General features: G+C 39.5%; 1 protein-coding gene across 1 annotated transcript in view; it reads right to left on the reverse strand.

Annotated features, from left to right (window-relative positions):
* dnah6 (dynein, axonemal, heavy chain 6) overlaps positions 1 to 13373 on the reverse strand; it is a 46136-nt gene that overhangs the window by 21407 nt on the left and 11356 nt on the right. Inside the window, exons 24-45 of the mRNA XM_077604994.1 lie at positions 13272 to 13368; positions 12876 to 13101; positions 11413 to 11577; positions 10516 to 10626; positions 10308 to 10433; positions 9984 to 10139; positions 9481 to 9642; positions 8598 to 8735; positions 8342 to 8509; positions 6609 to 6757; positions 5734 to 5841; positions 4889 to 5015; positions 4546 to 4758; positions 4246 to 4467; positions 4021 to 4143; positions 3252 to 3434; positions 2990 to 3133; positions 2309 to 2530; positions 1492 to 1639; positions 1100 to 1257; positions 652 to 783; positions 395 to 566 (exon numbers count right to left, since the gene is read on the reverse strand). Coding sequence (XP_077461120.1) covers positions 395 to 566; positions 652 to 783; positions 1100 to 1257; positions 1492 to 1639; positions 2309 to 2530; positions 2990 to 3133; positions 3252 to 3434; positions 4021 to 4143; positions 4246 to 4467; positions 4546 to 4758; positions 4889 to 5015; positions 5734 to 5841; positions 6609 to 6757; positions 8342 to 8509; positions 8598 to 8735; positions 9481 to 9642; positions 9984 to 10139; positions 10308 to 10433; positions 10516 to 10626; positions 11413 to 11577; positions 12876 to 13101; positions 13272 to 13368 — 3450 coding nt within the window. The remainder of the gene's footprint in view (positions 1 to 394; positions 567 to 651; positions 784 to 1099; positions 1258 to 1491; positions 1640 to 2308; positions 2531 to 2989; positions 3134 to 3251; positions 3435 to 4020; positions 4144 to 4245; positions 4468 to 4545; positions 4759 to 4888; positions 5016 to 5733; positions 5842 to 6608; positions 6758 to 8341; positions 8510 to 8597; positions 8736 to 9480; positions 9643 to 9983; positions 10140 to 10307; positions 10434 to 10515; positions 10627 to 11412; positions 11578 to 12875; positions 13102 to 13271; positions 13369 to 13373) is intronic.

The raw sequence follows: 13373 nt of genomic DNA on the forward strand, positions 1-13373 counted from the left end.
TGAACTGCAATGGATCTTAAGTGATAAATGAGCCAGCCAACAAGGTTTTTCTAGGAGATAGGGGAAAACCTACATATCTTGATCGTGAGTCAATCCACTCTTTGAAGAATATGAATAAAATTCAAATTATACTGTTAAAATTATAGACAAAAATCAGTAGTTTAAAGATTTCTGATAAATATTCATCTGGTAATTGCTTGTAGTCAGCTATGCTGGTAGAGATTGATACATAGTGATAAGCGGTGGCATTAGAGAATGCGGTACTTAGCCAGGGTGTGTTTCAAGATTAGTGAATTATGAAATAAAAACAAACATCAGCCTTGTGCTTACGGTAACAATGCTGCATGCATAAATACGGATGCTAGGGTAGACAGTATGCATGCTCACTGCTCACCTTGGACACACTTGGAGAGGTCCCTGAGATTGAAGACATAATGAGACTTGGCTGGAGTGGGAAGCAGATCAACCATTAAGCGGTTGTAAATCTCTACAGCCGAATCCACAATCTGTTTTGCACAGTCCTTCACTGGTTGTGCAAACTCTTTGAGGAAACCAGACAAGATGGCCTGAGGAAAGTTAGGCAGAAAAACATTAGCACAGTAAAGTTAATGACTATGGAGAGATCTATTCTAGTAAAATGTTTATACTGACAATGATTATCTGTTTAAGGCTTTGCTCGGAGGGCGTAGGCAGACAAAGCATACTGAAGTGGCGAATGAATCGGGGTGTCACTGGGTTGCGTCCCCCTCCTGGGGGAGCGCATGCCGCAGCAATAGTCATGTCCTAGAGAAGAGAGTATGTCAGGCAAAGAAGTAGGCAATCACATTATTCAATTATATATATATATATATAAATGGCTTCTCTTCTTCTCTTCTTTCGTGATTCAAACATGTCATTTAAAAATTGGTATAATTTTTAAAGGGTAGTGTTGGGGGCCTAAGAATGATTGGAAAGATTTAGATGTGAAATGTTCTACTAACGAAAAATCCAAGTTACAAAACCATTTCTGAAACATTCTTACAAAGTTAAGAGATAAAGCAATCACACACAGATATGAATGGTTATTAAGCTTTTCATTGTTATTTTCAAAATTGTGCACCTGTATTTCCTTCCAGAAGAAAAATTCTCTGTCATAAAACCCAGAGAAGTCCTGGAATTGACGCAGAAGTTCGATGGGTGGCTGAGACCCATAACTGTCCAATTTGGGCATATTGAGATCATCAACAAACACAACTATCCTTTTGTCCTTAGGTGCGCCTACATAGATAAAAATAAAAAAGTTGCAATTAAGTGAAAAAAAATCACCACTATATTTTATGTATTAATTATGTAAGCTTCCAGCACTGAAAATGACAAGCACATCATGTCTTACCCTTTACAAACAATTCAGAAACTGAAGGTTTCTGAAGGAATGTTATAAATAATAATGTGGATGTAAAACAGTTTTTTTTTTACATTGTGGTGTGTAAATAAGTGTGCTGTCGTCTGTACCAAGCATGTTCTTCCTCTTTTTCTCCAGCTTAGACTCAATTATTTCTTGTGTGCGGACAGACGACGTCTGAGCGGAGAAGTTGATATAGACAGGAATGTAGCCACTTTTTTCCTGGATACTGTCAAGAAGGCCCCGAGCTATCACTGACTGCAAAACACACAACATTTTTTGCAAATACTTCTGAATTCAAAACACACAATGTTTGTTTGCAAATAATAATCATTTCTTTCATCATTGTCATAAAAAAAAATAACATTCAGGGAAAGTTGCCATGAACCAAGCCAAACAATCATCAGTTTAAATACATTTAGTACATGCATTTGAGCTATCAACAAAAATAATAGAATGGTGGTGGTGGACTTTCGGCTTATCCCCTCAGGGGCCGCCACCGCAAAACCGTATCTCATCTCATTTTCTGAACGGCTTTATCCTTACTAGGGTCGCGGGGGATGCTGGAGCCTATCCCAGCTGACTCCGTGCCAGAGCCGGGGGACACCCTGAATCGGTGGCCAGCCGATCGCAGGGCACAAGCAGACGGACAACCATGCACACTCACACCCATACCTAGAGGCAATTTAGAGTGTCCAATCACCCTACCATGCATGTTTTGGAATGTGGGAGGAAACTGGAGAACCGGAGGAAACCCACGCAGGGAACATGCAAACTCCACACAGGTGGGACGTGACCTGGATTTGAACCCAGGACCCCAGAGTTGTGAGACCGACGCGCTTCGCCCATTAACAATCGCAATTCAATGACTATCCCTTTGAACCTCATCTTTTAGTCAACCAGCAAGAATTACTTGCTGCCACTTGCCTTTCCCACTCCTGTGGAACCAGTGAAGAGTACAGAATGGCGTACTGCGAGCAATTTCTCCATTAGATAACCATAGCGGACAGTGTCAGCGGTGGGAACCAGCATTTCAAAGAAGGCTTGTTCGTTGTCATATGAGAACGAAGGTATTATTTTTTCCCACTGGACGAAAGAATTTTTTTCAAAGTTGATGTACATATCCCACAGGGATCCGTTGGTAGGGAGCTATAAAGACAAAATAAAAATTAATCACTAGAACAGATGCAAACATGTACAGCAATACAAATCTATAACAAATCAAATCTTAAAAATATTCAGCATCACATTAAAGTGTTTTTTGTTTTGTTAACTTGCATTTCAAACACATGCATACTATATGTTGCATTCTATTGTATTATCACATTACTTGGAACAATGAATAAAAATATTGCAACCCATGCGGGCATGCCCTTGGTCCATCATATACGTATAGGGGAAACTACTGCCATCCTCCCCCATTTCTTTTTTAGGCAAACACATTTTCTTTTGTCTGTATGTACGTAATTTACAAATTGTGCTAGGAAGGCTTATTGCGTTTCATAAAAATGTTTATTATGATGATGAGCATAACCTGTTCCTTCATTTGACTAAGCAACACTACAATCTTGTTTATAACTGTCATGTCTCTATATTGATATGTTGTACCTTTGCACTATTGTTGTCTTTAAATTGCTCTCTGATAAAGTTGTCAAAATCATCCCAGTGACCGCAGGGCAGGTTGCCCCCTATTGACCATAAGTAGCAAAATATAAAGGTCTGAGTCAATATATCAGTGAGGCGCTTGGAATCCTGTACCAACACACACAAAATATGTTGTAAGAACATAATGTTATAAATAATAATACAAATGTATAAACATGTTCCAGAGTACTTAAGTGTACTAGGATATGATCTATGAATCAAGTACCATGTTGAAATTTGGTCCATCTTTGCCGAGAAGCAGTGACTGCAGCAGTGAACAAAGAGTAGAGACTTTGCTTATGTCCACTTGGCGAATAGCTTGGATGCAATTTTTCCACACATAGCGAAGACCTTGCTCCACATATTGCTGAAATAACTCGAGCAATATTGTCTTCACAGCGTCTGGAAGCTTGAAAGATGTAAAACACGGACTAACATTAAGTTAAGCGATTTGAGCAAATTGGTCATCATTCACATTTGAATGAAAGAACAAGAAACTATCCAATTGCAAGAGCACAACACATCTATTTTAATCTCAAATGACTAGAAACTGAGGAGGCTATAATCAAATATGTGCTTCCAAGTGTTAAGTAACATAAACAGGCAACAAAAGATGTTTAGACTTTCACTTCCGTATTAAGGAACTGACATCTAAATCTGGGAGATTTATATGTCCATAATTTTTATTTACAAACATATTTGAAAGATGAGCTACAGACTTTTGGCTAGGTAAAGTACACTTATAGCCTTATTAGTATTCATATTTGCACGTGAATATATAAAATGGACTGAAAAAAAAGTTCTAACTTTGACTTAATTTCTCATGGTACTCTTTGTTTTCCATTTGTCTTGACTATGAATGTATCAATTTACTAAATATTATAACTACATAATGGAAACGCAGCTTGTAACAACACTATGGTACGAATGATTGTAAACTTATTTGCCAATCTTAAAAAAATTAACTGTAAGAAATATTTCAGACACAATCCTACTTTGGATTCTAGTCCACTGATCCATGTCTGGACAAATGGCATCCACTTGAGTTCATCTGGATCAATATAGACCATCCCACAACGACTGACTGTGGCTGGAGATGCTACAGCCAAATCTTGAACCTGAAAATAGTTATGCAATTGTCGAAAAAAAACTCAGTTCATGTGGATGGATGTGCATTTTAAAAATGCGTCCGTCTAAAATTGTTCTTCTGTTAGTATTACCTCAAATACCATGTGTATGGACGATGAAAGTTTGATACGTTCGCTGTTAGCCAGACAGAGCATCTTGTTGTCATCCAGTACAGTATTCATGTTCTCAATCCACAGGGCATCAACGGGTCCATCACAAATAACCCACTTGTGGTCATCGGTGGGAGTGTCGCTGGCATGACGAACACTCAGCGCCATTAAACCATCACGCCATTCTAAAGTAAGTGTGTTAATCTGGAAGCAGATAAAATAAAAGACAAAAAAGAAAAAAATCAAATAGAAATTGTTGTAAATTTTCGAGACGGCCATTACCTCGCCATAGAGTTCACCCATTGAGACAGACTTAGGATTGAGAACATATGTCTTCACAGGTTGAAAAAAAGGGTTGTCTTCCTTGTGTTCAGTTTTAGAAAGGATATCAAGCGAATCTGCCAAGATGGTATAAACAGCAGTCTTTCCACCACCAGTGGGTCCAACCAACATCACACCGTGACGTACAATCATGGTTTCATATAATTGGATAACCTAGGGTATTAGACACAGTATTATTGCAGCCAATGGGGACATGTACTCAATATTCGGTTGTTTCCCCAAACTAAATGTCAATTTGCAAAGTACCAAGACCCATGTAAATGTTGCATAATACATAATGTACCTTATTGACCATGCTGGCTAGAGGCTGCAGGTTCCGGTTAACTAAACAGTCCACAATGGTTGAGTGCAGTATACCATAGTCATGCTCAGGGATAGACACACCAGGGAACAGGTCAGACAGGATACCACTAAATGATATATATACATTCACTGAGTATGCATACAATGTATACGGGATGTATTCACAGTGTTTCACTTTTAACACATCCCGTTTTTTCAATGCCACCCCTTCCCACGTACTCAGAATAGGTCAACAACCTTAAGAACACAGCCAAAATAGCAAAGGCTTGGCTTCAGGACAACTCTGTAAGTGTCTTTGTATCGCCCAAACAGAATCTAGACTTGAATTTGATTGAACAGCTCTAGATAGAAATTAAAATAGCTGTACAACGATGCTCACCATTCAATCCGACGCAACAAGGTGCTGCAAGGAGGACTGGGGTGACTGCCCAAAGGTAAAATAGGTGCAACAATCATTCATTCATTGATTTTCTGGACCACTTATCCTCACAAGGGTCGCAGGGAGTGCTGGAGCACTGACACTGGACACGCTGAATTGGTGGCCAGCCAATCGCAGGGCACAAGGAGACGGATAAACCATTCATGCTCACATTCATACATAGGGGCAATGTAGAGAATAGGTGCACCAAGTATGCAGAATCATATTTTACGTATTTAAAAAAAGAACATTTGTGCGATGGTGATGATCTCTGCCATTAATTATTGATAAATCATTAAGTGAACGTAGACATTAGTAGTAATTGCTGCTTTGATTAAGGCTGCAACAAATGAAGTGCTGCAAAAGAATGATAAAATTTATTTTTCTTATAAAAATTGTACTCTTACCCAAACAGTTCTGCATCATCTGTTAAGAATTTTGGCAGGTTGGAATCCCTCAGTGCTCTGATCAGAACCACATCCTCAATGAGGTCAGGGTTCTGTCTCTTCAGAGACCTAAAGATGAATCAGGTGATGTGAACATTTATTGTACAAGCACAATGAGTTGCTGTAGCTTGCCCTATCCTAGATTACACTATACGCATGGGGGTTTACATGAATAATAAGTAATAATAAGTATTTCAAATAATTTGAGAAAATTACACAATAAGGTTATGCTTTAGACTAAATATAATTGTGACTTAATTGAAGAATGTTGAGAGTTAAGGTTAGTTACGATAGATAAGGTTAATTTTTTGAAATGAGGAAAGATTGGTTAGTTTAGCAAACTTTGAAAGAAATAGATGCATCTTAAATGTAAATGTGATAAAGATGCATGCATTCATCTGAACCAGCAATGTGCTGACGGCTTGAGGTTGGCAATCTATTAAGGGCCAAGAGCAATATAGTCATTAAAGTGGTGGATAAAGAATGTGTGGAATTGGAAGATTAGAAAGAAGATGGAACGAGCAACGAACAGGCATAAGACCACTTGTCAATTGCTAATGTTCTCCAATTAATGGAAAAAAAAGTTATCTAGTAGTAACTATCTGGCAGCTGCCTTTTCATACACGGATCATCAGTGGTTGACCTAAAATGCTTAAACACACGATTGAAAAAAAAAGAATCAATTGATTAGTCAGTATGTCGTGTCATAGTACTTCTACAAAATCGTAAGTAACACTATGTATGCTGAGTTCAAGGAAAAAGAAAATAAAAAAAATATTGCACATCTAACAGATCTAAAGATGTTATACACTATATTGTATGTGTGATTTGCTGACCCTGCCATGACAAGAACCGATTTGACAGCTCTCATTCCAAAGTCATAGTGGTCCTGTTGGGACAGCTGCTCAGAGCAAAGCTTGTACATTTGGGTCATTTTCCTTGCCAAAGTCTTACTGGACTCAAATCCTTCAGAATATAAAATCACCTGCATGAAAAAAAGGTTGAGATTTCAGTACAAACAAAGGTGCAAAGCTCCAAAAGCCATTTAGCCAATACAGTGGTACCTCTACTTACCAATGCTCCTACATATGAAATATTCTGATTTCAGAAAAGCCTCGATGGGAAAACTTTTGTTCCAAGATATGAAAAAAGTCCAAGTCACGAAATGTCAAATGAAATCAACCATCCCCCAAAAAGCAAATACACTTCCTATATATGTTATTTTTTTAAATTGGCGTGGTAGTGTTGCTTTCCCTTTGGCTCCCAATACCTCTATGGCCTGCCTTTGCCTAGAACAAAGCTAAATCTCGATGATGATGATACCAAGGTTAATGTACAGTAGGCAGACATTACAACCGGCCTATGAAGGGGTAGCGGCCACCGGTTCCAACCTGAAGGAACGCGCGAGCTCGACCTGAAAACGGCATGCTCCAAGTGACAGGAGAGCCGTCTCACTCAGGGTAGCGGCCACCACCAGAGTATGAATGTGACCGCCTGAACAAAAGCCCTTTTAGGGGCACTTTTTCATCTCTTTCCGGGACCACGGCGGAGCAACCCTTGAGTGGGTTCCTGATAATAATAATCGGACATAGGCTTTGTCATCATCATTGACTCGACAAAAGCCTAATTGTCATCATACCCAGCTGCGTATGACGAAATTGGTAGTGCTTCTCCACAAGGTGCGCTTTCCCGGCAAAAGGCCCAAATAAGTGATAATTTCAGACTCGTTGGCATTGATTTGTGTGCCTTTGACCCGGAGTTGTTTATATGAGTTTTTATGAGTGCGCGTAAAATAATTTTAAGTTGTTAAGTTGTGCCTTTACGTGTCTATACGTATCTTTGCTCAGCTACCACTCGCAATTCCACCTCATTGGAACATGTCTTTGTCCTTGTATTTTTTAGTCATTTTGATGGCATAATAAATAATTTCCTCATCTTTTTTCTAGGGCGGCCCAGTGGGTGAGTGGCTAGCGCTTCGGCTTCACAGTGGGAGACCTGGGTCGGTCCACCTGTGTGGAGTTTGCATGTTCTCCCCGGGCCTGCGTGGGTGTTCTCTGGGTACTCCTGTTTCCTCCCGTATTCCAAAGACATGCATGGTAGGCTGATTGGACACTTTAAATTGCCCCTAGGTATGAGTGTGAGTGTGGATGGTTGTTTGTCTTCTTGTGCCCTGCGATTGGCTGGCCACCAATTCCAGGTGTCCCCCGCCTCATGCCCGAAGTCAGGTGAGATAGGCTCCAGAACCACACGCAACCCATGTGAGGATAAGCGGTTCAAAAACTGAATGAATGAATATATTTTTTTTCTATTTTTTTAAATATATACACAGATTTGAATACATATTGCATATAAAATTGGTATACTTTTATAATCATTAAAGGGTTTAGGATGTAGTTTTAAAGATTGTGGAACAGATTGTGCTTACTCAATGTAAAATATTTCTCTACTTACCTTCTCGGACGGATTAATTTCATATGTAGAGGTACCACTGTATTAGGCAATGAGGCACTTGTATTTTCTACTAACTTGCTCATATGTTCAAATTTGGCATGTACAGCAAAACATTTACCTCAGCAATCAGTGCATAGTTTGGCACCATCATAGCTACAGGCCTAAAAAGAGATTTAAGGTTATCAGGTAGCTCTGATCTCCCTGCATAGCCTGGGTTCATGGTAATGAATGCTGCGCAGGTCATCACCAACTTTATTTCTCTGCCCTCAAATCGAAACTTTGTCATCTAAAAAAAATAGAAAGAAATTTGTATTCCACAGTGCAAAGGTGTCAGATGGTGGTGATAGTTGTTCATGTACATGTATGCACATTACCTTAGCAGCTTTAGCATTTCGTATGGTTATGAGCTGCTGGGCAATGACTGACAGCACCTCAATATCAATTCTATTAAACTCATCAAAACAGCACCAAGCACCTGACTGTGCAAGTCCACTGAAGAAACGCCCCATCATCTGAAAGAAAGATGTTTTTGTCTTTATTTTGAATGGAGGATATAATCATTTATGTGGTTGGAATTAGTAGCAATTAGAATGATAAATTAATAGGAATGTCTGAGAGGACATTGTGGTTATCAAATCTTCCTCATTAAAACATTCCTGGATTGAATTTAATATAAAGTAAAATACTGCATCTCATTTGTTCAGCATGATGAAAAGGAGCAAGGAGTAGGTTTCATTCCTTTGGCAACAGTGCCATCTAACAGCACTATATAAAACAAGCAATAGCACAAGCCTGAATTCACCTAACATTGAACATTTTCACATGAAAAGGCACTCCAAATCCAAGTAGGTGCAAAGTTCCTGTGCACAATCATCTTCAGATAACCACCAAAATGTGGTAGCATGTTTTGAGTACTTTGGAAATTCTTTTTTATGTTTAACCTTCTGGTCAGTGATACCTAAAAGCCCACCTGCTCACAGCAGCAATTTAGTTGGACACTTGAATTACTGTCATTCGTACTCATCGCCACTTTTTACTAAGATTTATTACCTGAATTCATCTATTTCTGCAATAGCTATTTTCATTTTCAAATTGATGCACACTTTTATTCCCAAAAATGTGTGCTTTTTTTCAGTTGTAAATACAATTTCTCATCAATATTTCTCCTCCGTAAACAGTTGGATTTAATAGGGAAGGTTGCCTACATAGTTACTTTAAAATGTTGGCAATATAGCTATGCCAAAAGTCAAATTAGACCTTGTAGTCGAGTCCATCGGAACAGTTGAAGACCACACACTGAATTGCCAAGGCTTTAGCCAAATCCTTTGTAGTTTCAGTTTTCCCTGTCCCTGCGGGTCCGGCTGGAGCACCTCCCAAATCCAACTGTAGGGCTCCCATTAGGCACAAGTAGCAGCGATCCTACATGGCGATAAAATTAGGTATGTTTAACAGTTGTTCCCATATTTTGTAAAGGTATTGTCATCTGTAGACCTAAATCTATACTTTCTATTTGCTGTATGCTTACAATAATATTACCAGAAAATAACTAATTCCAATTCAAAACAACTTGCTGGAACACAAAAACACTAACTACACAGTATAAACTTCCTAATTTATTTTAAGATTGGCCAATTGAAAAAAAACCCTGTGATTTCATTTATGTGCTTAAAAGTTACACAGGTCTATCTGCTCCACACTTTCTGTGCCTTTTCCAGTGTGAATCTTATTTTATACAAGTGGGATGACGCAGTCCGTGTTACCGTAAGTGGCGTGATCACCAGCCTCGGACAGGCTCCCAGGTATTCGTAGCCATAAATATAAGTGGATAGGGCCATGCAGGCTATACAGTTGTCCATGTCAAGATCCCAGTAGTAGCGCAGTTGTCGCTGCCATTCAAAGTTAGACCCGCAGTCCACCTAAGAAATAACGGTTGAAGTTACTAAACAGCCATATGATCTGGGAAATATTATATGACTTCAATAATTAAATACAAGGAAAAGCCACATGCCATGAATGAAACTTGTACAAAAACAAATAAAAGGTGTTTGATCATGTATGTGCTTGTGTGTGCTGTAGTACTCCACCTTCTGTCCAACTAAATCTGTCACAATATCACGAGCGTGAACATCAACGGTGATTAAGGCAGTTATGATATTACGGTGTAAATTAGGTAGTTTGCCTCTGACCAAAGCTGCAAGAGCATTTAACCTCTGAAAAATAAAAGAACACTCAGTACTGGACAAGTAGATTTGTTTTTCAATGTTTTCAGGGAAAATATTAACTGTGGTTTACATCAAAGTTGGTGTATTCAAATTCCTGCAAGGCAGCAAAGTGATCATGATCTCCCTCCAAACAAGCTTCCATGTCCCTGCACCACATCATCTGGGAAATGGTTAACACCACCTGATGGGAAAAATGCCAAACAATGAGCAAAACAAGGGGAAAAAGATGGGAACTAATTTTAAAGGAATGAGACTTAAGATTTTACAAATAAAGGGACTTGCACTGGTCAGATATTGATAATGAGCATAATCGAGATTGGACTGATCAGATACTGATAATAAGTGACAAAGAGGAGCGTGAGCGAGATTGGACTGATCAGATACTGATAACAAGTGACAAAGAGAGTGGGCAATGCACTTTTACTTTTACAATTTCACTTTCAAACTGTCTACCCATTCATGTACTCCATCAGCAGCATCATGGAGTTTGGTATTTTGCTAATGGACACTTATGCATGGTAACCAGGATGAGGGTTTGGACCCACAACTTTTGGGTTGGGAGAACCTTACTAATGAAGACTTACCCAATGCCATAATGCACCCAAGCAAATGCAAATAATACACCACACAAAACTACAGGAAAAGGTAACGTGAGCAACCACACAAAAATACATACTATGTTCATTATTTGATTAAAATATTAAGTGTAACATTTGGTGGATTACCTTCCGGACACTTTTCTGACAAGACACTCAAGACAACCTAACCCTAACCCCAACATCTACATCACATTCCTTCACCTGTGTTTTTCTCAATCGAACAAAATTCATTTGAATGTTATCTTTGATCAAATTCTCCGTTTCCTGACAATTTCAGGGAACTCGGTCAACTTTGGGTTTAAAAAATGCATTAGTTGTAAGCATTTTAAACTCATGAACTTTGAGTGTGTGTGTGTGTGTGTGTGTACCTGAGAAGGATATCCAGACACCACCCATTCTTCCCTTGATGTTATTTGGTAATCTGCTATGGAAGCCTTGCTGAGTTGTCGCAGTGAGTTGAACATTGCCTCTTCGACCTTGCAGAGCCAATCTTCCACATTACCTCTTGCCTTTAGACCTTTTGTTAAACCAACCTAAATTTTCACATAGAAGCACAATATTGACTGTTATAACAGGAATATATCAAACTCATCCATTTTATACCTCAGATACAATAATTGCTTGACATGATCAAGGGCTCACAGGGCTGATAGCCCTTGTCATCAAAGTTGACATACACTGTCTGAGACAGAAAAATCTGGACATGGTAAATTGACCGCCGTCTACTGGCTTGAGAAATGGCTTCTTGCTGTCGTTACAAAAATTGAGATGTCATTATTTCAAAATGTGCAGGACAATTCAGACTACCCCAGTATTTTTCACTGAATTGCGCTGACAACCGAGAGCAGAAAGTGACAAGTGCCAAGATTACTTCAGGAAATGATCAAGAAATCAAATCCTATATCTTTGGCAAAACAAAATTTCTTCACTTGACTAAATCAAGATTGCATTTCATTTGTTTTGAGCTTCAGAACAATATCAGCAACAGCATCAAAAGATTGTTTCTATTATATTACTAGTCAGTAGTAAAACGGCAAAGGTCGGGAAATACAATAGAAAATGGGCCTGTTGGGCAAGATATGTTGTCAAGCGGCCATCTGATGTAAAAGTGGTTCTTCCGCCTGACTTCGGCGGGGGCAGTCGGTACTCGGACGTTTGGTTGCCGGACGTTTGGTCGCCGGACATTTGGTCGCCTGGATGTTTGGTCGCCCGGACGTTTGACAACATGACAGAGAGTTTACTGTTGAAACCAGCTCTCAAAATTATATTCATGAGATAGTTTAATATCTAAATATCTACGGTTGAAACCAGCTCTCAAAATTATATTCACCCGGGTGACCAAACGTCCGGCGACCAAATGTCCGGGCGACCAAACGTCCGGGCGACCAAACGTCCGGGCGACCAAACGTCCGGCGACCAAACGTCCGGTCACGGGGGCAGTCTGGGTTTGATTCCGACTTGGTGGCGGTGTGATTGCGAGCGAGGGTGGTTGTCCGTCTCCTTGTGCCCTGCAATTGGCCTGCAACAAATTTGTGGTGTATCCCACCTGCTGCCCCTGGATGGCTGGGCTAAGCTGCGACTCTTGTGGATAAGCGGTACAGAAGACGAATTATGAATGCTGTGAAGCCAAATGTTTCTGTCTTTGTTACAATGACGTGAGAGATAGAAGTAGAAGTTAGGAATTTCTGTTCCCTGCGTAAGGTCACCTTGACAGTGTTCGCGAAGAAAATTTACATGTCAGTGGCATCAATTTGTCTGTTTTTCTTCCACACCCAATTAGAAAAAGTCCTCCCTATGTCATTAAGCAGGCTTTAAGGTAACAACAGCTGACCTTCTCTCCTTCAGGCGAAACCATATTTAAAATGTCCTTGGTGTAGACCTTCTCCTGTTCTCCAGGCTCCAGTGTAGGTGCACCAGTAGTTGACTGATCAGTCTCCAAGGCAAATTCAAGATGTGTAATTGCGTCAAAGCATTTTCTCAGATGAGGTTGCACCGCCTGGGGGTTTCTTGTCTGTGCTAAAATCTTAAGCAATTCATCATTGGATAGGAAGTAGAATCTATTAAGGTTAGAGAGAGGAAACATTGCTAAGTATGCAACAATTTTGTCAATCATTCGAGGAAATGAAATATTCACAGCATAAATTATATTACATTAAGCATAAATACAGACTACTAAGAATGATCAGGGTCATGTTACTAATTTGCAACAAGTTGAGAATGCACCTACCTGGGGAAGATTACTCGCTTAGACTCCAGGTAGTCTTCAAGACACTTTTGAATCTTTTCCAAAAGAACATTATTTTCTTGAAATGTTTCCAAAAGATCTGTG

Source organism: Stigmatopora argus, chromosome 7 (genome assembly GCF_051989625.1).
Source record: "Stigmatopora argus isolate UIUO_Sarg chromosome 7, RoL_Sarg_1.0, whole genome shotgun sequence".
NCBI lineage: Eukaryota > Metazoa > Chordata > Actinopteri > Syngnathiformes > Syngnathidae > Stigmatopora > Stigmatopora argus.